This window comes from Aquarana catesbeiana, unplaced genomic scaffold (assembly GCF_042186555.1).
Source record: "Aquarana catesbeiana isolate 2022-GZ unplaced genomic scaffold, ASM4218655v1 unanchor229, whole genome shotgun sequence".
Lineage (NCBI taxonomy): Eukaryota > Metazoa > Chordata > Amphibia > Anura > Ranidae > Aquarana > Aquarana catesbeiana.
The window spans coordinates 1,084,584-1,107,393 of record NW_027362656.1 but is presented as its reverse complement, the minus strand read 5'-3'; the positions used below and the strand labels follow the sequence as shown (position 1 = coordinate 1,107,393).

The 22,810-nt window shown below is 44.5% G+C and overlaps 2 protein-coding genes across 2 annotated transcripts in view; one reads left to right on the top strand and one right to left on the bottom strand.

The window, feature by feature from the left end:
- The window catches only part of LOC141121752 (uncharacterized), a 617,570-nt gene that overhangs the window by 25,333 nt on the left and 569,427 nt on the right, over positions 1-22,810 (top strand). The window lies entirely within an intron of this gene.
- Positions 1-22,810, bottom strand: part of LOC141121772 (uncharacterized) — a 188,089-nt gene that overhangs the window by 129,706 nt on the left and 35,573 nt on the right. Inside the window, exons 6-17 of the mRNA XM_073611490.1 lie at positions 22,552-22,755; positions 22,235-22,462; positions 21,952-22,158; positions 21,459-21,600; positions 17,563-18,275; positions 10,968-11,082; positions 10,754-10,851; positions 10,468-10,674; positions 10,154-10,378; positions 9,868-10,074; positions 9,290-9,431; positions 869-1,848 (exon numbers count right to left, since the gene is read on the bottom strand). Of these exons, the coding sequence (XP_073467591.1) occupies positions 869-1,848; positions 9,290-9,431; positions 9,868-10,074; positions 10,154-10,378; positions 10,468-10,674; positions 10,754-10,851; positions 10,968-11,082; positions 17,563-18,275; positions 21,459-21,600; positions 21,952-22,158; positions 22,235-22,462; positions 22,552-22,755 (3,468 nt within the window). The remainder of the gene's footprint in view (positions 1-868; positions 1,849-9,289; positions 9,432-9,867; positions 10,075-10,153; positions 10,379-10,467; positions 10,675-10,753; positions 10,852-10,967; positions 11,083-17,562; positions 18,276-21,458; positions 21,601-21,951; positions 22,159-22,234; positions 22,463-22,551; positions 22,756-22,810) is intronic.

The window sequence follows — 22,810 nt, the reverse complement described above, 5'->3', positions numbered from 1 at the left end:
CACATTTGTTCATTTATTTTTTTTTTAAAAACTAAACATGTAAGTGAAGTGGTAACTATGGAGCCAATCCCTTTTTCCAACCACACACAATATCTCCTTGAAAACAGTGAAAACAGAAATGATTTACACAAAATCAAACAGTATAAATATTCTCCAATCAATAACCTCTACCCAGACAAGATATGTAGAAATATAAAGACAAGCGGTGTTCCCTCTCGTGCCGCACTCCGCCAAGCCACCCAAACCCACACAGGAGCAAAGGAAAGAAGTTCTCACCTAGTTTATCTCTGAGTTCTCCTTCCCTCCTGTTGGGGGATGGGAGAAGGATGGACTGAAGACAGAGAGACGAGCTTCGGGGTCACCACTGGTAAGTAGAACCTTGAAATGAAGGACATCGACTTCAGAATTTCTGTCTTGTCTGTGTAAAGTTTACTGATAAAGATATATCGGCTCTCACAGCTTCTAGTTCTGTAACCCGCTATATCATTATCAGTAAACGTCACACAGACAAGACAGACATTCTGAAGGTGATGTCCTTCATTTCAAGGATCTACTTACCTCTCTACACCCCAAAATGTACTCAGCCAATGAAAAGCCAACACAGTACAACACTTAATCCATGTCTTTGGTGATCTCTGATCTTCTTATTAACTGTTTCTTACATGATGATGATCAGCCATGGAGTATATCTGAGGTGTATATCAGGGTGTGCTTCTTCTCCAAATGAGAGCTGTGATGTCCAGCAACATTCATATAGAAGACATTTCTCACACTCAAGGCACTAATACACCTCGAGGGTTGTGTGGGATCCCTGATGTACAGGAAGACAGGACTTCAGTGAGGAACAATTCCCTCACTCAGGACAGGAATATGGCTTCTCTCCCGTGTGAGATCTCTGATGTCTGTAAAGACTGGACTTCACTGAAAAACATTTCCCACACTCTGGACAGGAATACGGCTTCTCACCCATGTGAGATCTCTGATGTCTGTAAAGACTGGACTTCACCGAAAAACATTTCCCACACTCAGGACAGGAATACGGCTTCTCCCCCGTGTGAGATCTCTGATGTCTGTAAAGATGGGACTTCTGTGAAAAATATTTCCCGCACTCAGAACAGAAATACGGCTTCTCACCCGTGTGAGATCTCTGATGTGTGTAAAGAATGGACTTGTCTGAAAAGCATTTCCCGCACTCAGGACAGGAAAATGGCTTTTCCCCCGTGTGAGATCGCTGATGTGTGGAAAGCCTGGACTTCTGTGTAAAACATTTCCCGCACTCAGGACAGGAGTGCGGCTTCTCCCCCGTGTGCAATATCTGATGGGTGTAAAGATGATGCTTCTGTGAAAAACATTTCCCGCATTCAGGACAGGAATACGGCTTCTCCCCCGTGTGTGATCTTATATGCTCATTAAGCTTGGATGTTAAACGGAAACACTTCCCGCACTCAGGACAGGAATACGGCTTCTCCCCCGTGTGAGATCTTATATGCACATTAAGATGGGATTTAGAAGGGAAACACTTCCCGCACTCAGTACAGGAATATGGCTTCTCTCCCGTGTGAGATCTTTTATGCACTTTAAGTTTGGATTTAGAAGGGAAACACTTCCCGCACTCAGTACAGGAAAAGCTCTTATCTGTTGGAAGGACGGCACCGTCCCTCACAGTCTGAGGTTCCTCAGGATAAGAGGAATACGATGGTCCATCTACACTGTGTGGTGCCGGATGGACATTTGAGGTAGTCGGGTTTTCTCCTGGACTATACTGTGTGATGTCCTCATCTTCTACTTTACAGTCTGGAGACAAAGTGAGACAATCCTCTGAGGTTTTCCTCATCTCCCATCCATCTACTAAAATAGAAATAAAAAGATTATTACTAGATATGAGCAGATTGGTTCCCCTAAACCAGGACTCCGCCCACATCAGGCAGCTTTGTCTCTGAGGATCTTATAATTCCCCCCTCAAGGTAACTAGTAAATGGGTCCTCTGATCTCCTACCAGTTCATTTCTTTATTCATGGACCTTAGTCAGAGAGTGAGGAAACAACGAGAACTGTCTTTTATAGGAGTGACAGTGATGAGGAGATTATAGGATGAGTGTCCCCACCCAGGCATGGAGCAGAAGATCCAAGGTACGTGCCTAGGTTGAGTAACGCATATGTTGAAAATCAACATTTTGCTGGCAGCTGAACCCCAGAATCTCCATAAATCCAGTCTAGATACATAAACTGTGTCTGCAGCAGAGAGAAGGAAGATTATCCGGGAGAAATACAGGAATACAGGAGGGGGAACACAGCTCAGGAAAGTGACCAAGGGATTACAAAAACAGCAGAAAGAGGGCGCCTGGGTCAGTGTGATAGTAAAAGCAAGTAACACTTTATTCATATACACTTACATAAAAGTATCTTGCAAGCTGCACAAAGGGTGGATGTGGATCACTAATCAAGCAGTCAGCCATCACATGGGAAAAAAGTTTAGTCTGAAGAAGGAGGCGGCGCCTCGTAAATGTGTTGCGGCCCTCCCCCATCCTGATTTGGCCTCTTGCTAGCCCTGTGAGAGCTGGAGATGCTGCTGGTTATACACCTCCATATAGAAAGTGCAAATATAATACCGCACTGTGCCCTGGGAAAAAGCAGCTAACACAGCAAGAAGACAATTGCAATACTAGTAATAAATGGAAAGTGCAGCGCTGAAATTCTGAGTGAACAAAGTAAATCTCACAAATAATAAATACAAGTGATGTGGAACTCTAATGCGATAAATGTTCAGTAATTCTGTATACAAAATCAACAAGAAAACACATAGACATTGAGTCCATAGGTGAAGTGAAAAACTTGATGAATCTGGGTGGCCCTTAAAGGAACATTCGCCAAGTGTTCATAACATCTTTAAGACATGCAAAAATGGTGAATGAATAATAAAACAATATTGGAACAATGTGTGAATATAGTCCACCACTGATAGGATGAAGGCTTACCAGATGATTTGAACTCATACGTCAAACGTCCTATGGTCAAATTGGAGACATCTGATCTGGAGGCTTTTGACATGGAAGCCAGGTCCTCACACAGTCATTGGGGTAGTAGTCTCCATAGAGGGTATTTCATAAGAAAAATTGATGGTTTCTCCCATATGTTCATGTATATATCGAGGAAAGGAGAACAAAAAAGGGCCACATAGTGTAATTCCGTATAAAAATTAGAAATTTAATAAAGTTAAATACCTCATATTTTTGAGAAGAGTAAACAGCGCTTAAGAAATGTGTATGGTGGTAGTGAAGCCCGTCCCGATGCGTTTCGTCTAAATAGACATCATATAGGGTGCCAGTCCACTGTAGCCATTCTGATTATATAAGAAATATGACCCCAATAATGAGAAACAGACCTGTGATGCGTCATCAATCTCAGAAGTGCAAATCAGCGATCAGTTCCTGTGAAACAAAGATGGCAAATCGGCGTGCGTACCACGCCTCGCATTGGAATCACATTGAAACTGTGCACGTGCGTGGAGACATGCGCTCCACGCCTCGCTCCAAGGAAAGTGTATGGAAAAGCTGGATGCATGTCAAGCCCATCAATGAATGGCAAGGTGCGCATACAGCCGAAGTACATCACTTTCCCTAGAAAAAACGAGGACGCGCATCGCGCACCTCTCCCTTGCATCTCTCTTGCAAGGAGAGGCGTGCGCCAAATAACCCACAGAGGGAAGGCACGATGACATGACATTCACACATGCCTTAAAGTGCCTGTACTGATAAAAATATAGGGGATGTGAATAACAGTCCAACAATAGTTAATAGTAAACGCCCAGAAGGACAGTGAATGGCCAGAACCCACAGCGGCACGTCCACATGCCCTAATGGTTGATTCATAGAAAAATATGAACCCATGTAATAAAAATTAAAAATAATAAAATAATTATAATTTGTAAACCCATGTAATGTTCGGAACATATAACTGACCAGTCCATCAGCGACACGGAACACAAGAAAAATAAATAAATAAATGCATTTGGAGAATAACGCCAATAAGTGAATATGTGATGAATGAGACTGAACCTAAATCTAAATTGAATCTAAATGTAAGTTATGACAGTCCAGCGGGCCTGATACTCATCTGGGGTCAACAACTATACACATTGTTCAGCAAAAAGCAAAACAGATCCCTAAAAGAGATAAAATGAAACATAATAAATAACATAAAACAAAAGGGAAGTCCCAGAATACCACATAAATTGAAAATATTAAAATCTTAGAATATGATTCTCAATTTTTACGCCCTATTGATGAATGCGTTAATGTCCCAGTCCAAGTTCATGCCGAGTGGGAAGAGGGACTGTAATTCATAAATCCAGAAGGTCTCTAAACGCGAGACGCCCCTCATGGCACCTCTCCTCCAAGGGGGAATATACTTGTCAATGACTAAGAATTCAGTGCCTTTGGGATCTCTGTTGTGACACTGTCTGTAGTGTCTAGGCACACTATGTTTGGTATCCCCACTTTTGAACAAGGTATTCACTGACTCTGATGGAGAATGTTTGAATCGTTCGGCCAACATATTGTTTGCCACACGGGCAGGTGATCAAATAGACAACGTGTTTGGTCGCACAAGTGCAGAAATGTTTAATGGGATACGCGCAATGGGTTATGGAAGATTTAAAAACTCTACTGTTTTGGGCCTTCTCAATGAGTTGTGTTGACAAACACCACATCTTTTGCATGAAAAAAAATCAATCAAATTGTGAAAAAAAAGATGTATGAATAGCTGGATTAATGATATTAGGTGCTACTCTACTTTGTAGAGAAGGAGCCCCCCCTAAAAATGACCTTGACTTGGTCAGGTAGTGTAGTACCGAGAATACAGTCACTCTTAAGTATATCCAAATGTTTATTCATAATCGTTTTGATTTGTTTATGTTGTGTCGAAAATTAGGTCACCATGGACCATTTATAATTGTCATCTGGGTCGCGCCAAGGTTTAACGGCCAATAGAGAACTCCTCTTGACATCTAGAGTATTCCGTAACTCAGAGTCTACCTCAACTGGATCATAACCTTTGTCGAGGAACCTCTGCCTAAGGACCATGGTTTGCATTTTGAAAGTCTCTGTTTCAGTACAGTTCTTGCGTAATCGCAGAAACTGGCTACGTGGTACAGAGCGAAGCCAAGATCTATGATGGCAACTGTTGATGGGGATGAAGCCATTACGGTCGGTAGGTTTAATATATGTTTGAAATTTGAACTGTTGATCCTTAAGTTCAATTTCAAGATCTAAAAAATTAATTTTACTTCGACTGGATTTGAATGACAGGGAAATACCTCTATCATTCGAATTCAGAGAGACAAAAAACTGTTTCAAAGAATCCTCAGTGCCATTCCATAGGAGGAGGATGTCGTTGATGTATCTGGCCCATAAAACCAAGGAAGGTGTATCTTGGGCGTAGATGACATCCTCCTCCTATGTTTATGGCCAAGTGGGAGGAGGATGTCGTCGATGTATCTGGCCCATAAAACCAAGGATGGTGTATCTTGGGCATAGATGACATCCTCCTCCCACTTGGCCATAAACAAATTGGCGAGGCTGGGAGCAAATTTAGCTCCCATTGCTACGCCTCTCTGTTGAAGATAAAAACAGTTGTCAAATCAGAAGTAGTTATGTTTAGTATCGAACTCTAAAAGTTTGATAATGTAACTACTCTAGAAATCAGTGAGGGTCAGTTGCTGACTCAAAAAATGTCGAACTGCGTCAATCCCCAACTGGTGGGGTATGCAGGTATATAGGGAGGCGACATTGGCAGTAGCCATGATGTAATCACCCTGTATATCCAAACTTTCTAATAGTCTGATGGTATCTCCCATGTCTTTAAGATATGAGGGTGTCCATCTGACCAGAGGTTGTAAGTGAAAATCGATGTAACAGACTATACATGAAGTGACTGAATCAATTCCACTCACGATGAGCCGTCCGGGAGGGTGTAATGGATCCTTGTGGATTTTGGGCAAATAATAAATGGTGGGTATTCTGGGTTCCAGTGGGACTATAAATAATCTTTCCTTCTTATTTAAAATATTAAGGTTGTATCCCTTTGTGATGAGATCCTGTAGTTCCCTTTTATATGAAAAGGTTGGGTTATTAGTTAACTCCTGATATGTATCTTGATCGTTCAATATCTTATACATATCTATTTCATAGTCAGTCTTGTCTAATACTACAATACCATCACCCTTGTCATTAGGGCGAATCACTAGGTCCTTCTTCTCACACAAGGACCTAAGCCCAGATTGTGACAAGGAATGGTGGTAAGTCCACTTCACAGGTAGTTTGGCTAAATCTTTATGTACCAACTCCTTGAAGATGTTAACGGCCGGAGCAGCCGGGACAGGTGGGTTAAACAAAGATGGATTTGACAATCCAGAATAAACAGTCCCAGAAATGGCGCTCTGGCTGAATTTTCACGAGGATTAGAGATTAGATATTGTTGTATGTTAATTTTGCGGATATATTTTTGTACGTTGATAAATATGTTAAATTTATCTAGTTTTTTCGGAGGGGCAAATTTAAGGCCCTTATCCAAAACTGATTGTTCATCATGAGTAAGTATTTTTGTGCTAAGATTAAAAAACACCTTGGCCCATTAGGTTCACCTTCTTTTTTCTCCTCTGAATTCCCCCCCCCCTCTGGACCCTCTCTTAGGTCGGGACCTCTTTTTCTCGCCTGGGTGATCTTGTGAAAAACCTGATTACCATAGGTATTAGGGTTATGTTGGTTATACCCATATGGAGATTGCTCATAGGTTCCTTCTATGTACAGTAGGTGTGGGTTTCCCCCCAGGAGCATACCAGGCCCTTAGGTCTGGTATGGATTGTAAGGGGAACCCCCTACACCAAAAAATCGGCGTGGGGGTCCCCCCAAAATCCATACCAGACCCTTATCTGAGCACGCAGCCCGGCCGGTCAGGAAAGGGGGTGGGGACAAACGAGCGCCCCCCCTCCTGAACCGTACCGGGCCGCATGCCCTCAATATGGGGGGTAAGTGCTTTGGGGGAGGGGGGCGCCCTGCACCTTGTCCCCATGTTGATGAGGACAAGGGCCTCTTCCCGACAACCCTGGCCGTTGGTTGTCGGGGTCTGCGGGCAGAGGACTTATCGGAATCCGGGAGCCCCCTTTAATAAGGGGGCCCCCAGATCCCGGCCCCCACCCTATGTGAATGAGTATGGGGGACATGGTACCCCTACCCATTCACCTAGGAAAAAAAGTGTCAATAAAAAAAAAAAACTACACAGGTTTTAAAAGTAATTTATTAGGCAGCTGTGGGGGTCTTCTTCCGACTTTGGGGTCTTCTTTCGTCTTCTCCCGGTGTTTTGGCTTCTTCTCCCTGGCCCCTCCGCTATCTTCTTCCAGCTCTTTTGCTAGCGGGGGCCCAGTCTGCTGCCGCTGTCCGGTTCTTCTCTGGTATCTTCTGCTGGACTCCCCCGCTATCTTCTTCCAGCTCTTTTTGCTAGCGGGGGCCCGGTCTGCTGACGCTGTCTTGTCGCAGCTTCTCTTCTTCCGATGTTGACACAACGCTCTCTCCTGCCAGAATGCTGTGTGCGAGCTGCGCAGCCATTTATATAGGCGGTGACCCCGCCCCCTTGTGACATCACAGTCCCAGCATGCGCAGGGACTCTGGGGTCATGCCCCCTTATGACGCCGGGTTGCTCGGATAAGGGTCTGGTATGGATTTTGGGGGGGACCCCCCACACCGATTTTTCGGCGTAGGGGGTTCCCCTTACAATCCATACCAGACCTAAGGGCCTGGTATGCTCCTGGGGGTGAACCCACGCCAGTTTTGTTCCCCCTCAGGATTCATACCAGACAGCTGTCAGCACTGCCTGTCGCTCATCGCAAAAGGAAAAAAAAGTTTTCCTTTCCCGATCAGCGAGCCAGCGCGACATGCACAGTACCCTGGGATCGCGCTGGAAACACAATCTCACGGTCAGGTACTGTATGACTGATAATCCTCATTATGTAGATCTCTAAGTGGAGAATACCTATTATGGGTAGTCATAGGAGGGCGGTTATGGTGGCGGATCTCGGTTGTCTCCAATTTTGGCATTTGCCAATACAAGCCCGTTTGACTCATAGGACGTATGTCCTTTTGAGTTCAAACCATCTGGTAAGCCTTCATCCTATCGATGGTGGACTATAATCACACATTGTTCCAATATTGTTTGATTATTTAGTCACTATTTTCAGATGTCTTAAAGATGTTATGAACACTTGGTGAATGTTCCTTTTAGGCCCCTTTCACACGATTGGACCGTTCAGGTCCGCCTGTCAGTTTTGACGGCGGACCTGAGCGGACGCTCCAAGCTAGCCTATGGAGCGATGGATGTCAGCGGAGACATGTCCGCTGACATCCGACCCGGTCCGATACACTAAAAGCAGACGGATGGCCCTACGTCCAGGTCCGACGCAGGTGGATCGGGTGAGATCTGATGAGCAGAGAGGGACCTGTCATCCGCCGGCTCAGCGGAGATCAACGGAGAGATCTCCCGCTGAGCCGGCGGACCGAGGCGGACTCCGTGGAAGCGGAGTCTGCCTCGTGTGAAAGGGGCCTAAGGGCCATCCAGACTCATCACGTTTTCCACTTTACCTATGGACTCAATGTCTATGTGTTTTCTTGTTAATTTTTTTATACAGAATTACTGAACATTTATCACATTAAAGTTCAACATCACTTGTATTTATTATTTGTGAGATTTACTTTGTATACACCTCCATATGGCAAGTCTGAGCTTATCCCCACAGTGGTCTTCTCATCCCTTGTGATGGCTGACTGCTTGATTGGTGATCCACATCCACCCTGTGTGCAGCTTGCAAGATACTTTATGGAAGTGTATCTGAATAAAGTTTTACTTGCTTTTACTATCACACTGACCCAGGCGCCCTCTTTCTGCTGTTTTTGTTTGTCTGAGGGAACTCCCATTTCCTGCTGAGGAGCTGCCAGTGACTGTATGTGCAATCCCCATCCACCTGTGGATCCATCTGTCCTGTGGACTTCTCCTTGATATCTCTTACTACTTTGGACTGTATGGACTAATTCTTATTAATTCATTTTGGGTATATCTTGTTGCTTCCCCCCTCCCTGTTATTGATACCTTATAGCTGCCAGTGAGCGCTGACTCACACACTACCTGACAGTTCTGTGTGATATATTGCAGGGTATTACAGGCTATCAACCAGTCCCCGCCCTACTCTGGACCAATCAGTGAGCAGTATGGGTGGAGGAATGTATTTAGTGTTAATGACCCACCTGTGCTGATCTCTGTAGGAGTGTCCTCCTCTATAAATGTCCTCGTTATTCCATCCTCCTCCATAGACTGCTTATCATCCCTCACATACATCTCTTCTTCTTCTGCTTTAACCTCAAATTCTATATCGATTGGATCTCCACTCTAAATCAAGAAAATGAGAGAGACTATCATCTGTAAAATTTAAGCTCACATAAAAAATCCTCCATAAGTCCATGTTCAAGATCAGGAGTCTCCAAACTTTCAAAGCAAGGGGCCAGTTTTTTGTCCTTCAGACTTTAGGGGGGCCAAACTGTGGCCAGTAGCAGTGGAAATTGTCCTGGCATCAGTGGGCATAAACATCTCCATATTTGGTCTTAGTGGGAGGAATAATGCCCCATCATTGGCATCTTTAGAAGAAATGGTGCCCCATTATTGGTGTCAGTGAGAGAAATGGTGCCCCATCCTTAGTGTCAGTTGGCAGAATAGCATCTCATATCAGTGAGAGGAATAGTGCCCCAAGGGCCAGATAAAGGCAAGCGAAGGGCCACATCTGGCCGCAGTTTGGAGACCACTGTTCTAGATGCTCTATTCTACCAACCTTGTAACAGTGAGGGATGGTGTGATCTTCCGGTGTGGAATCCCCGGAATACAGAGGAAGGGAACATCTTTCTGGTGGGTTCCTGGTATTAGATCGCTCCATGATATCCTTGTGTGCATCTGAAAGTTCCTCCTTCACTCCATACTCCTCATCCTCCTCTTTATACTCTTCTTTAACTACAAACTTCTCATCCCTGAGGTTTCCACACTGAATATATAATAAAACATTCATTGTAACAAACATGCTGTGTATAAATCAGATCTACCAGTAATCGTCAATCATCTACCTGATGATTTTGAGGGATGGTGTGACTTTCCTGTGTGGAATCCCGGGAATACAGAGGACGGGGACATCTCTCTGGTGGGTTTCTATAGCTGGAAGACTCCATTATGGTGACCTGGTACAGATCTTTGTGTTCATTTAGAAACTCTGACTCCTCCATCACCCTGTCCTCATCATCCTCCTCTTTTATCTCTTTAACCTCAACTTTAGAATCTCTTAGGTTTCCACTCTGAATATATAATAAAAATGACATCAATGGTAACAATGCAGATAATGTACAGATCCTAATGATACTATCAGTGATTGTTCCTCATCTACCTGATGATGGTGAGGGATGGTGTGACCTTCCTGTGTGGAATCCCAGGAATACAGAGGACGGGGACATCTCTCTGGTGGGTTCCTGGTATTAGATCGCTCCATGATATCCTTGTGTGCATCTGAAAGTTCCTCCTTCACTCCATACTCCTCATCCTCCTCTTTATACTCTTCTTTAACAACAAACTTCTCATCCCCGAGGTTTCCACTCTGCATATATAATAAAACATTCATTGTAACAAACATGCTGTGTATAAATCATATCTACCAATAATTGTCAATCATCTACCTGATGATGGTGAGGGATGGTGTGATCTTCCTGTGTGGAATCCCGGGAATACAGAGGATGGGGACATCTCTCTGGTGGGTTCCCATTACTGGATCCATCTGTAGGAAACACACACACTGACTGAATACATTGTTTCTATGTGTTTATCAGATGATGGGGGATCTAGGTGGACCCTCCGTACTGCTCTCTCCTTTACAATAAAGTCTCCTCTTACCCGGTGATGTGAGGGGCGGCCGATTGTCCATCGTGACGTCCTTCCCAGCTCTGATAACCTCTCCTGTTAGCAGCTTGATGATCTCTCTGGTGACTTCTAGAATCTTCTTTGTATTTCTCTATTCTATCAGGGAGGGAGGTGGAGGCAATGTGATGGTCATATAATCTCCAGACTTCACAGGAGGAAAACTCTAGATCTGAACACAAATAGTAAAATCAAATGACATTCCCAGAATCCTCCTCACATTACCAATCAGGTCTCCATTTTTTATCAAAACCCCCCTGGGATATAATTTACCCAGACAGGGCCCCCCACTCTGTAGGTTAAAAGCTTGTTGCAAAGAATTCTGGGACCAACAATCTTGCTTTGCTTGTGAAAGGGACATTGGATGGAGGGGCTGTGAGGTCAGTGTGATGTCATAATATTCTCTGACTCAGATTGGTAGGAAATTGGGAGGAGGAGCTGTGAGGTTTCTGTACATAGAATCATTTCTCCCGGGTGCGTCCCACCTCTCCCAAACTAAAAGATGAACTTTGTCTTTGGGCTTTGCCAGGACACATCATATTCCTGTGATCTCCTGTGGTCTCCGGAGACTTTACTGATCACATTTTAGGATGAATATCTGAGACTGGGATCATTATGGAGAACTTGGTTTTCAGGACATTTACTACAAATTACATTTTTTTTCCTATTTGAATCTTATATATATATATATATATATATATATATATAAAAAAAAAAAAAAACAAACACATAAATATTCCAATCCCCCCTAAATAACCCCATCCCCCACCACTAATAAAAATCGTATAACCCATTAGTATAGACTGATGAGGTGAGAAGGTGATTGGTGGGAAAGGTGACACATCTCCAAAATGAGAGAATGTGGGGAAATGTTCTGCCCTTGAAGGGGTTATTCTACATTTCCACACTATATATATGTGTATCATCATCTGCTGGAGATAAAAGACATCACAGTGACTATGGAGGAAGAGGACGGACATGACGGGGGGGTTACTGGGTGTAAATAGAAAATAAGATCTTATTACCTCCTCTGCTGTCCCTTTCAACGTCTCCTCTCTACTTCCTCCTGACTCACCTCTCACCCGGAACTTCCTGCGTGTACCTGACATCACTTCCTGTCTGTATTCCATAGAGACTTCCTGTGTAGAAGTGAGATCACCAACTTGTGGAGCTCAGAGGAACTGCAGCCCAGAGAAACGTCTGTTAGTGTGAACACGTCCTTGTGCTGTGTGTGTATGTACTGTGTATCCTTATCCACTTCAGCGCTGGAAGAATTTACCCCTTCCTGACCAGGCCATTTTTTGCGATACGGCACTTTGTCGCCTTAACTGACAATTGCGCGGTCGTGTGACGTTTTACTCAAACAAAATTGACGTCCTTTTTTCCCCACAAATAGAGCTTTCTTTTTGGGTGTATTTGATCACCTCTGCGATTTTTTTTTTTTTGCGCTATAAACAAAAAAAGAGTGACAATTTTGAAAAAAAAAACCACAAGATTTTTTACTTTTTGCTATAATAAATATCCCAATTTTTTCTTTTTTTTAAACAAATTTTTTCCTTAGTTTAGGCCGATATGTAATCTTCTACATATTTTTGGTAAAAAAAAAAAAAAGCGTATATTGATTGGTTTGCGCAAAAGTTATAGCGCCTACAAAATAGGTTATAGATTTATGACATTTTTATTATTATTATTTTTTTTTTTTACTAGTAATGGCAGCGATTTATATCGGGACTGCGACATTGCGGCGGACAGATTGAACACTTTTGATACTTTTTTGAAACAATTGACATTTATACAGCGATCAGTGCTATAAATAGCCACTGTTTATTATTATTATTATACAGGATTTATATAGCGCCAACAGTTTGCGCAGCGCTTAACAAAATGAAGGCAAACATTACAGTTACATTACAATTTGGTACAAGAGGAATCAGAGGGCCCTGCTCGCTAGAGTTTATAATCTAGGAATCACTATATAAATGTCACTGGCAGGGAAGGGGTTAACACCAGGGGGTTAAATGTGTTCCCTCACTGTGTGTTCTAACTGTGGGGGGATACCGATCGTAGTTCCTATATACTAGGAACACACGATCTGTCTCCTCTCCCCTGACAGGACGTGGATTTGTGTGTTTACACACAGATCCACGTTCCTGCTCTGTCACGAGCGATTGCAGGTGCCCAGCGGACATCGTGGCCGCCGGGCAAGCGCATCGGCCCCCCAGTGATGCGGCGGGCGTGACCCCTGTACCCCTTAAAGCGGCCACCGTACAGCTACGGCGATTCACGCAGGGGAGCCATTCTGCCGCCGTTAAACGGTGGCGGGCAGTTGGCATGTGGTTATAGATGGGTTGTCTCCACTCCCACCAAGGGGGGTAGAGATATATTACTGCCTAGTCCAGTCTTTCTCGGCCAGGGTTCCTCCCAAGGTTTCTAGGGGTTCCTTGAGCAATAAACAATTTCTGTAAATAATAATGGTGTAGAACTAGATGAGGGTGTGCTTCCCTGCCCACCAAAACTTAACTAAAACGTAACCTTTATTGTAAATCATAAAAGGTATGTAAATGACCATATCAGGTATACCTATAGGATGAGGTCAATGCCATTATATGTGAATCAATGTTTTATCTCTATGTGGTAATATTTACATCTACAAAGTTTAAATAGTGAAACTTCTCTTGATATATACATATAGACAATATGAGGGTTATAATCTCCTCCTACATTCAATAGAAGGCTCCAGGCTGTATAGAGGAGATGTAAATTCAAGGTCTACTCACCAACACCACCTGGTATCAAGAGATGGGGGTATATCTGTCTCTCCTCCCATCTATTGGTCACATATAAAAATGAGATGAACAGAAAAAGAGAAAGTATGCCAGTAAATAATGTCTTACTGAAGATATGGGCTATCGGTCTTCTGCCCTATGAAATGATCTCTCAGATATGTAATAAGGGTACAACTCATCCATGTGGACACAAATATCCACTGATGGACGAGCCCCATATATCACCATATCCACAAAAATACTTGTCTCTTAATCAAGACTGCATTGACACAAGGCATGGGGTGAGATACTCCTTGTATATATACATCGGGGGGTCTGTGTGCTGTTTTGGTAATTTTAATTGTATGAGTATGATCTCAGGTGTTAGTATGAAGACATGAAGGAAACTAAGGGGTCTACTTATAGAAAATTCATGGGACAAATACAACAAACATTCCTCCAACCATTACATACTCTGCCCATAATGTAACAAAGTGATTTCCTATGATTATCAGCTCCATCTAGTGACCATAATGGGGTATTTTTCCTGACATACCTCCATTAGTAAAAATAGCACAATACTGCATTATGACCACTAGATGGAGCCAAGGAAATCAGTGTATGAAATAAAATACATCCAATATTCATCACAGCTGGGTGAATGCTGCTCACATTCATTCAACCATTTTTTTTTCTTAATAGACCTCGAAGTGTTTGTGAAATCTTCCACCACAAAATGTACTCAGCCAATGAAAGGTAATGACTCCATTTTTATTTTTCTCCTGCTATCAATGACCAACATGGTACAACACTTCATCCATGTCTTTGGTGATCTCTGATCTCCTTATGAACTCAGGGATGTACAATTCCTATCGCCTGACACCCGGGACATGCAGTTCTGAGGGCCGGAGAGGTCGTTCTTTTTAACATTTAGCCCTGCTGTGGGCGAGGAAGGAGCAGGTTTACTTGTCAGATGGAAGCATTCGGGTGGATGAGCGAATGTTTTCACACCCCCTGGTAAAGTGCCCCCACCCCGACACACACCCACTATGTATCCCGGGCTCCTCTTACCCATCTGTGGACCCGGGACCAGCATAGTGGATGATGATGGGTAGAGGGGAGGGAGGAGAGAGGACACACATCCGCTCTCCTCCCCTTCTTCTTCCTGACCTGGAAGTGACATGTATGACATCACTTCCGGGTCCCTGGTGACAGTTTCCCCGACTATCAAGGTCGGGAAAGAACATAATGCAGTGCGATCTGTATTACATTACATTCAGTGGAGCACAGAGGAGACATGGGGGGTCTTTTAGACCCTGGATGTCTCATTAAAGAGAACCTGTCACCAAAAAATCATCAGGAGCTTTTTTGTCCTCTATGTCAGTGTTTCTCAAACTTTTTTCAGTCAAGGCACCCTCCAAAATTATGGACAGTCTTGAGGTGTCCTCCAAAATTATGGACAGTCTTGAGGCACCCCAATCTAAAATTTAAAAACTATTCTAATAGTTTTACATAATGCAACAATCAACACACGTAGGACTCCCAACGTTATAAGTGATTTATTCTTCCAAACTAAATACACTTTTGCAAACTGGTACTGACTAGTATTCCAATGTTTCTCTTCCCCCTCGGTTTTTCTCCATCACTCAGCTAATGAGACCCCAAAGCTGATGGAGAGAGGCGGGGGAGGGTCACACAAGGATGATATTCAGGCAACTGACATCCTCCTTATCAACTCATGATGTCTTTGGTCGTTAGGAGGTTGGCATCTAGAAGGTTGTAATGGTGTACAATGAAAACCTGTGGCTTTGTGTAACTAAAAGGCTTCATCCACCCTCCGGCTTGTATATAATTTTGGGGCAATTGTTCGGCATTTTGCCAAGGGGCCCCTGAAGAAACCTCAAGGCACCCTGGTTGAAAAGGCTGCTCTATGTTGGAAAGAATGTTTTTTTTTTTTAAATTGTATAAAATGACATTTAAACCCAGCCACATAACCCCTTCCCCAAAACAAATCGGAGGCCCCGCCCCCACATATACACATGTACAAACATAAACTCACACATTGGGGAGCCTATGTCTGAAAACATTGATTGTGATACACAGGTTAAATATCGCCGCACACAAAGGAATGAGAGCAATAATTCTATCATCAGACCTCCTCTAACACTAAACTGATGACCTATAGGGGGCTTTTAAAGCATCACCTATAGAAAATATAGGGCACTGAAGTCTGTCACCATTTCAAAGGCACACACAAATTGAAGGTTTGACATGTTGGGTATCTATTTACTCGGTGCAACCTCGTCTTTTATATTTTACCAAAAAATTGGGTAATTTATTGTGTTTTTGTGCCCCCTAAAATGAACTTTAATGTGTTTTTTTTTTTTTTTTTTTGCGGTAATATCATGAGACATAAAAAATTGGAACTACCACTATATTATTCTCTAGGGTGTCTGCTTTCAAAAAATATATCATGTTTTGGGGGTTTATATAATCTTCAGGCCTAAAATGATTTCTTAAGATTTCCTGCCTAGCCAGGCAGAATGACGCCCAGGTGGGGGTTCCCTTATCCTGAGTGGACGTCATATGACATCCAGAAGAATAAGCCGCTCTGGTGCGCGGCGATTGGTGGTGTGGTGTGTCGCTCTGACAAAACGCATCTCCAATCTCGGTAAAGAGCCTGTGATGTAGGCTCTTTACCATGTGATCAGCCGTGTCCAATCAAAGCTAATTATAACCAGGAAGTTCTGGTTATCGGCTTTCCTTTACTCATGCTGACAAGGTGAGAGTAGAGGAGAGACGATCAGCGGCTCACCTGACAGGGGGATCTGCACTGATATTCAGCATTGATTATCAGTACAGGTCCATCAGTGATGATCGCAAGTGATGACTACCAGTGATGCTAATCAGTGCTCATTAGGGATGCTTGTCAGAACCTCCTCATCAGTGCTGCATATTAGTGCCTCCTCATCAGTGAAGGAGAAAATGTACTTATTTACAAAATTTTATAACAGAAACAAAGAGAAACTTTTTTTTTCTTTAATTAAAAACCCCCAGAGGTGATCAAATACCACCAAAAGAAAGCTCTATTTGTGGGAAAAAAAGATAAAAATGTCATATGGGTTCAGTGTTACATGACCGTGCAATTGTCATTCAAAGTGTAAGAGCGCTGAGAGATGAAAATTGGCCTGGGCAGGAAGGGAGTGAAAGTGTCCAGTATTGAAGGGGTTAAACATGTGGGTAAAAAAACCTTCCAAAACCGTCTCTGGCAGTGAAAGGGTTAAAGGAAACGTTCACCTTCGGGAAGATGTTCCTGTTCCTGCAGCGGCTCAGCGATCCGAGTCCTCTGTGTGACAGCAGTGTGGGGAGAAGTTCCCCGTACCGGCTGTCACTTTATGAAAAGAGCGCGGCTGTGCAATTCATTCACAGAGTTCTGTCCTTTGCCGGTGTCGGCTTGTAGTTTTCAATTAACTCCCACACCGCTGCTGAGCTCTCTGGTAGATGAGGAACAAGGAGATTGTCATAAGGGACAAGGAGATTGGGATCCTGATTTAGTCCCTTGGACAAGTAGTTTTTAAAAAAAATGTCCACACCCCTGGAACTGTTTGTTACATGATGAAGATCAGCCATGGAGTATATCTGAGGTGTATATCAGGGTGTGCTTCTTCCCCACATGAGAGCTGTGATGTCCAGCAACATTCATATAGAAGACATTTCCCGCACTCAAGGCACTAATACACCTCAAGGGTTGTGTGGGATCCCTGACGTACAGGAAGACAGGACTTCAGTGAGGAACAATTCCCTCACTCAGGACAGGAAAGTGGCTTCTCCCCCGTGTGAGATCTCAGATGTCTGGAAAGATGGGATTTCTGTGAGAAACATTTTCCGCACTCAGGACAGGAATACGGCTTCTCCCCCGTGTGAGATCTCCGATGTCTGCTTAAACTGGAGTTGTCTGAAAAACATTTCCCACACTCAGGACAGGAATACGGCTTCTCCCCTGTGTGAGATCTCTGATGTGTGTAAAGATCGGACTTCATTGAAAAACATTTCCCACACTCAGGACAAGAATACGGCTTCTCCCCTGTGTGAGATCTCTGATGTGTGTAAAGATCGGACTTCACTGAAAAACATTTCCCGCACTCAGGACAGGAATACGGCTTCTCCCCCGTGTGAGATCTCTGATGTCTGTAAAGATCAGACTTCTGTGTAAAACATTTCCCGCACTCAGGACAGGAATACGGCTTCTCCCCTGTGTGAAATCTTATATGCACATTAAGATTAGATTCAAAACGGAAACCCTTCCCGCACTCAGTACAGGAAAGCCTCTTCTCTGTTGGAAGGACAGCACCGTCCCTCACAGTCTGAGGTTCCTCAGGATAAGAGGAATACGATGGTCCATTTGAGGTAGTCAGGTTTTCTCCTGGACTATACTGTGTGATGTCCTCATCTTCTACTTTACAGTCTGGAGACAAAGTGAGACAATCCTCTGAGGTTTTCCTCATCTCCCGTCCATCTACTAAAATAGAAATAAAAATTATTCTTACTAGACATGAGCTGATTGGTTCCCCTAAACCAGGACTTCACCCACATCAGGCAGCTTTGTCTCTGAGGATCTTACAATTCCACCCTCAAGGTAACTAGTAAATGGGTCCTCTGATCTCCTACCAGTTCATTTCTTTCTTCATGTACCTTAGTCAGAGAGTGAGGAAACAACGAGAACTTATAGGAGTGACAGTGATGAGGGGATTATAGGACGAGTGTCCCCACCCCCTCTATCACTCATTGCCATCTTCCCAAACAAGAAGTCCTGCACTTCCTTATTTAGTCCATGATTTAGTCATGAATAACAGCGGGGCTGAGCCCCACCAGAGGTCAGAGAGTGAGGATGGGGGAGAACAACCAAGATGAAGACTGGACTGATCCTGAAGACCACCATCATTGGATTATTGACTCCTCCCTCATTATCACTTTCTGTTTAAGGTTCCAAAGTTTGATGATGTTATCACATTATTATCAACATGTAAAAGTCTGTCGCTGAGCTGGCTCGTTAAATCGGGAAAGGAAAACTTTTTTTTACTTTCGCTATGAGCTACAGGCAGTGCTGACAGCTGTCTGGTATGAATCATGAGGTGGAACGCCGCGCCAAATTTTTATTAAAAAAAACCGGCGTGGGTTCCCCCCCAGGGGCACACCAGGCCTTTAGGTCTGGTATGGATTTTAAGGGGAACCCCCTACGCCGAAAAATCGGCGTGGGGGTCCCCCCCAAATCCCTACCAGACCCTTATCCGAGCACGCAGCCCGGCCGGTCAGGAAAAGGGGTGGGGACGAGCGAGTACCCCCGCTCCTGAACCGTACCAGGCCACATGCCCTCAACATGGGGGGGTGGGCGCTTTGGGGCAGGGGGGCACCACCCCAAAGCACCTTGTCCCCATGTTGATGAGGACAAGGGCCTCTTCCCGACAACCCTGGCCGTTGGTTTTCGGGGTCTGTGGGCGGAGGGCTTATCGGAATCCGGAAGCCCCCTTTAATAAGGGGGCCCCCAGATCCCGGGCCACGGGGTACATCGTTCCCCTACCCATTCACCTGGGGGAAAAAGTGTCAATAAAAAAACACACTACACAGGTTTTAAAAGTAATTTATTAGGCAGCTCCGGGGGTCTTCTTCCGACTTCGGGGGGTCTTCTTCTGACCTCTCCGCTCTCTCAGGCCTCTTCTCCCACTCTCCGGCCTCTTCTCCCGGTGTCCGCTTCTTCTCCCGCTCTCCGGCCTCTTCTCCCGGTGTCCGGTTCTTCTGCCGGGCTCCTCCTCTATATTCTTCCGCTCTCTTGCTAGCGGTGGCCCGGTCTTCTCCGTCTTGTTCCTTCTTCTCTTCTTACGATGTTGACACGACGCTGTCTCCCACTGTAATGCTGTGTGAGTGGTGCACGATGACTTATATAGGCATGGGGCGTGGTCACCAGGTGCTGTCACCCGGTGACCCCGCCCCTTATGATGTCACAGTGTTGGGGCGTGATGGGATTGTGACATCATAAGGGGCGGGGTCACCGGGTGACAGCACCCGGTGACCACGCACCATGCCTATATAAGTCATCGCGCACCGCTCACACAGCATTACAGAGGGAGACAGTGTTGTGTCAACATCAGAAGAAGGAACAAGGCGGCGAAGACTGCGCCACCGCTAGCAAGAGAGAGGAAGAAGATAGCGGAGAAGCCCGGCAGAAGAAGGGAACACCGGGAGAAGAGGCCGGAGAGAGCGGAGAAGTTGGAAGAAGACCCCGAAGTCGGAAGAAGACCCCCGAAGTCGAAAGAAGACCCCCGGAGCTGCTAATAAATTACTTTTAAAACCTGTGTAGTGTTTTTTTATTGACACTTTTTCCCCCAGGTGAATGGGTAGGGGTACGATGTACCCCATACTCATTCACATAGGGTGGGGGGCCGGGATCTGGGGGCCCCCCTTATTAAAGGGGGCTCCTGGATTCCGATAAGCCCTCTGCCCGCAGACCCCGACAACCAACGGCCAGGGTTGTCGGGAAGAGTCCCTTGTCCTCATCAACATGGGGACAAGGTGCTTTGGGGTGGGGGGCCTGCAGGGCGCCCCCCTGCCCCAAAGCGCCCACCCCCCCATGTTGAGGGCATGCAGCCTGATACGGTTTAGGAGGGGGGGTAGCGCTCGCTCGCCCCCACCCCCTTTCCTGACCAGCCGGGCTGCGTGCTCGGATAAGGGTCTGGTAGGGATTTTGGGGGGAACCCCATGCTGATTTTTCGGCGTAGGGGGTTCCCCTTAAAATCTATACCAGACCTATGGGCCTGGTATGCCCCTGGGGGGGAACCCACGCCAGTTTTTTATTTAAAATTTGTCGCGGCGTTCCCCCTCAGGATTTATACCAGACAGCTGTCAGCACTGCCTGTCGCTCATCGTGAAAGGAAAAAAAAGTTTTCCTTTCCCGATGAGCGAGCCAGCGCGAGATGCACAGTACACTGTCGCCGAGAACTAGCGCGATGGGATTGCGCTGGAAACACAATCTCGCAGTCAGGTACTGTATGTAATGTACAACTTATTATATAGGATACAAAAGTTAGGACTATACAGTATCAGAATGATATAATGTACACCATAGAGTATATAGTGCAGGGGTCAGGAGTATGTAATGTACAATATAAATTATACAGTGTAAGGGTCAGGACTCATAATATTGGTATTCAGTAATCAGTGGAAGATTAAATGTTTACATGAGACAAGTTGCAGAGGTCCCACACCACTGCCTCCCATTTCCTGAGACTGCACTCAGTGACTTGGGTCTGAGACTATACAGACATATCCCTCCACCCGGCACAACCAGCAGACAACAAAGCAAGTAATCCTGGGAGAATTGTTCTGTCAGAGATCTTACTAGATTCGGGAACTGGGCAGAAGATCCTAAGTATATTCTCTAGCTGTCTAGTAACGTCTATGGTGAAAATGAACATTTTGCTGCCAGCTGAACCCCAGAATCTCCATAAATCCAGTCCAGATATATAAATTGTGTCTGCAGCACAGAGAAGGAAGATTATCCAAGAGAAATACAGGAATACAGGACGGGGAACACAGCTCAGGAAAGTAACCAGGGTATTACAGGCTGATATCACCCAGTCCTTGCCCTACTCTGGACCAATCAGTGAGCAGTATGGGTGGAGGAATGTATTTAGTGTTAATGACCCACCTGTGCTGATCTCTGTAGGAGTGTCCTCCTCTATAAATGTCCCCGTTATTCCATCCTCCTCCATAGACTGCTGATCATCCCTCACATACCTCTCTTCTTCTTCTGCTTTAACCTCAAATTCTATATCGATTGGATCTCCACTCTAAAGCAAGAAAATGATAGAATATCATCTGTAAGATATAAGCTTTATTATTGTGACATCACATAAAAAATCCTTTACTGAAGGCAAATCCACTACGCACTACAAGTGCACATGGAAGTGCAGTCACTATAGATCTGAGGGGGAAGATCTGAAATGAGGGGAAGCTCTGCAGATTTCTATCATCCAATCATATGCAAGCAAAAATGCAGTTTTTTCATTTCCTTCCATGTTCCCCTTATATCTACAGTGATTGCACATCCAAGTGAACTTGTAGTGCACAGTGGATTTGCCTTTACTAAATAAACCCCCCGTCTCCTCAAGTTCATGTTATAAATGATCCATCCCACCAACCTTGTAACAGTGAGGGATAGTGTGATCTTCCTGTGTGGAATCCTGTGAATACAAAGGATGAGGACATCTCTCTGGTGGGTTCCTGGTATTTGGTGGCTCCATCATATCCTTGTGTCCTTCTGAAAACTCCTCCATCACTCCATACTCCTCATCCTCCTCTTTATACTCTTCTTTAACATCAATATTATCATTCCCGAAGTTTACACTCTGAATATATAATAAAACATTCATTGTAACAAACATGTGTATAAATCAGAACTACCAATAATTGTCAATCATCTACCTGATGATGGTGAGGGATGGTGTGACCTTCCTGTGTGGAATCCCGGGAATACAGAGGACGGGGACATCTCTCTGGTGGGTTTCTGTAGCTGGATGACTCCACCATGGTGTCCTGGTACAGATCTTTGTGTTCTTTTAGAAACTCTGACTCCTCCATCACCCCATCCTTATCACCCTCCTCTTTTATCTCCTCTTTGACTTCAACTTTACGCTCTCTTAGGTTTCCACTCTAAATATATAATAAAAATGACATCAATGGTAACAATGCAGATAATGTACAGATCCTAATACTACTATCAGTGATTGTTCCTCATCTACCTGATAATGGTGAGGGATGGTGTGATCTTCCTGTGTGGAATCCTGGGAATACAGAGGACGGGGACATCTCTCTGGTGGGTTCCTGGTATTAGGTGGCTCCATCATATCCTTGTGTCCTGAAAATTCCTCCATCACTCCATACTCCTCATCCTCCTCTTTATACTCTTCTTTAACATCAATATTATCATCACTGAGATTTCCACTCTGAATATATAAAACACACACTGTAACAAACATAATTGTTTAAAAATAATCACAA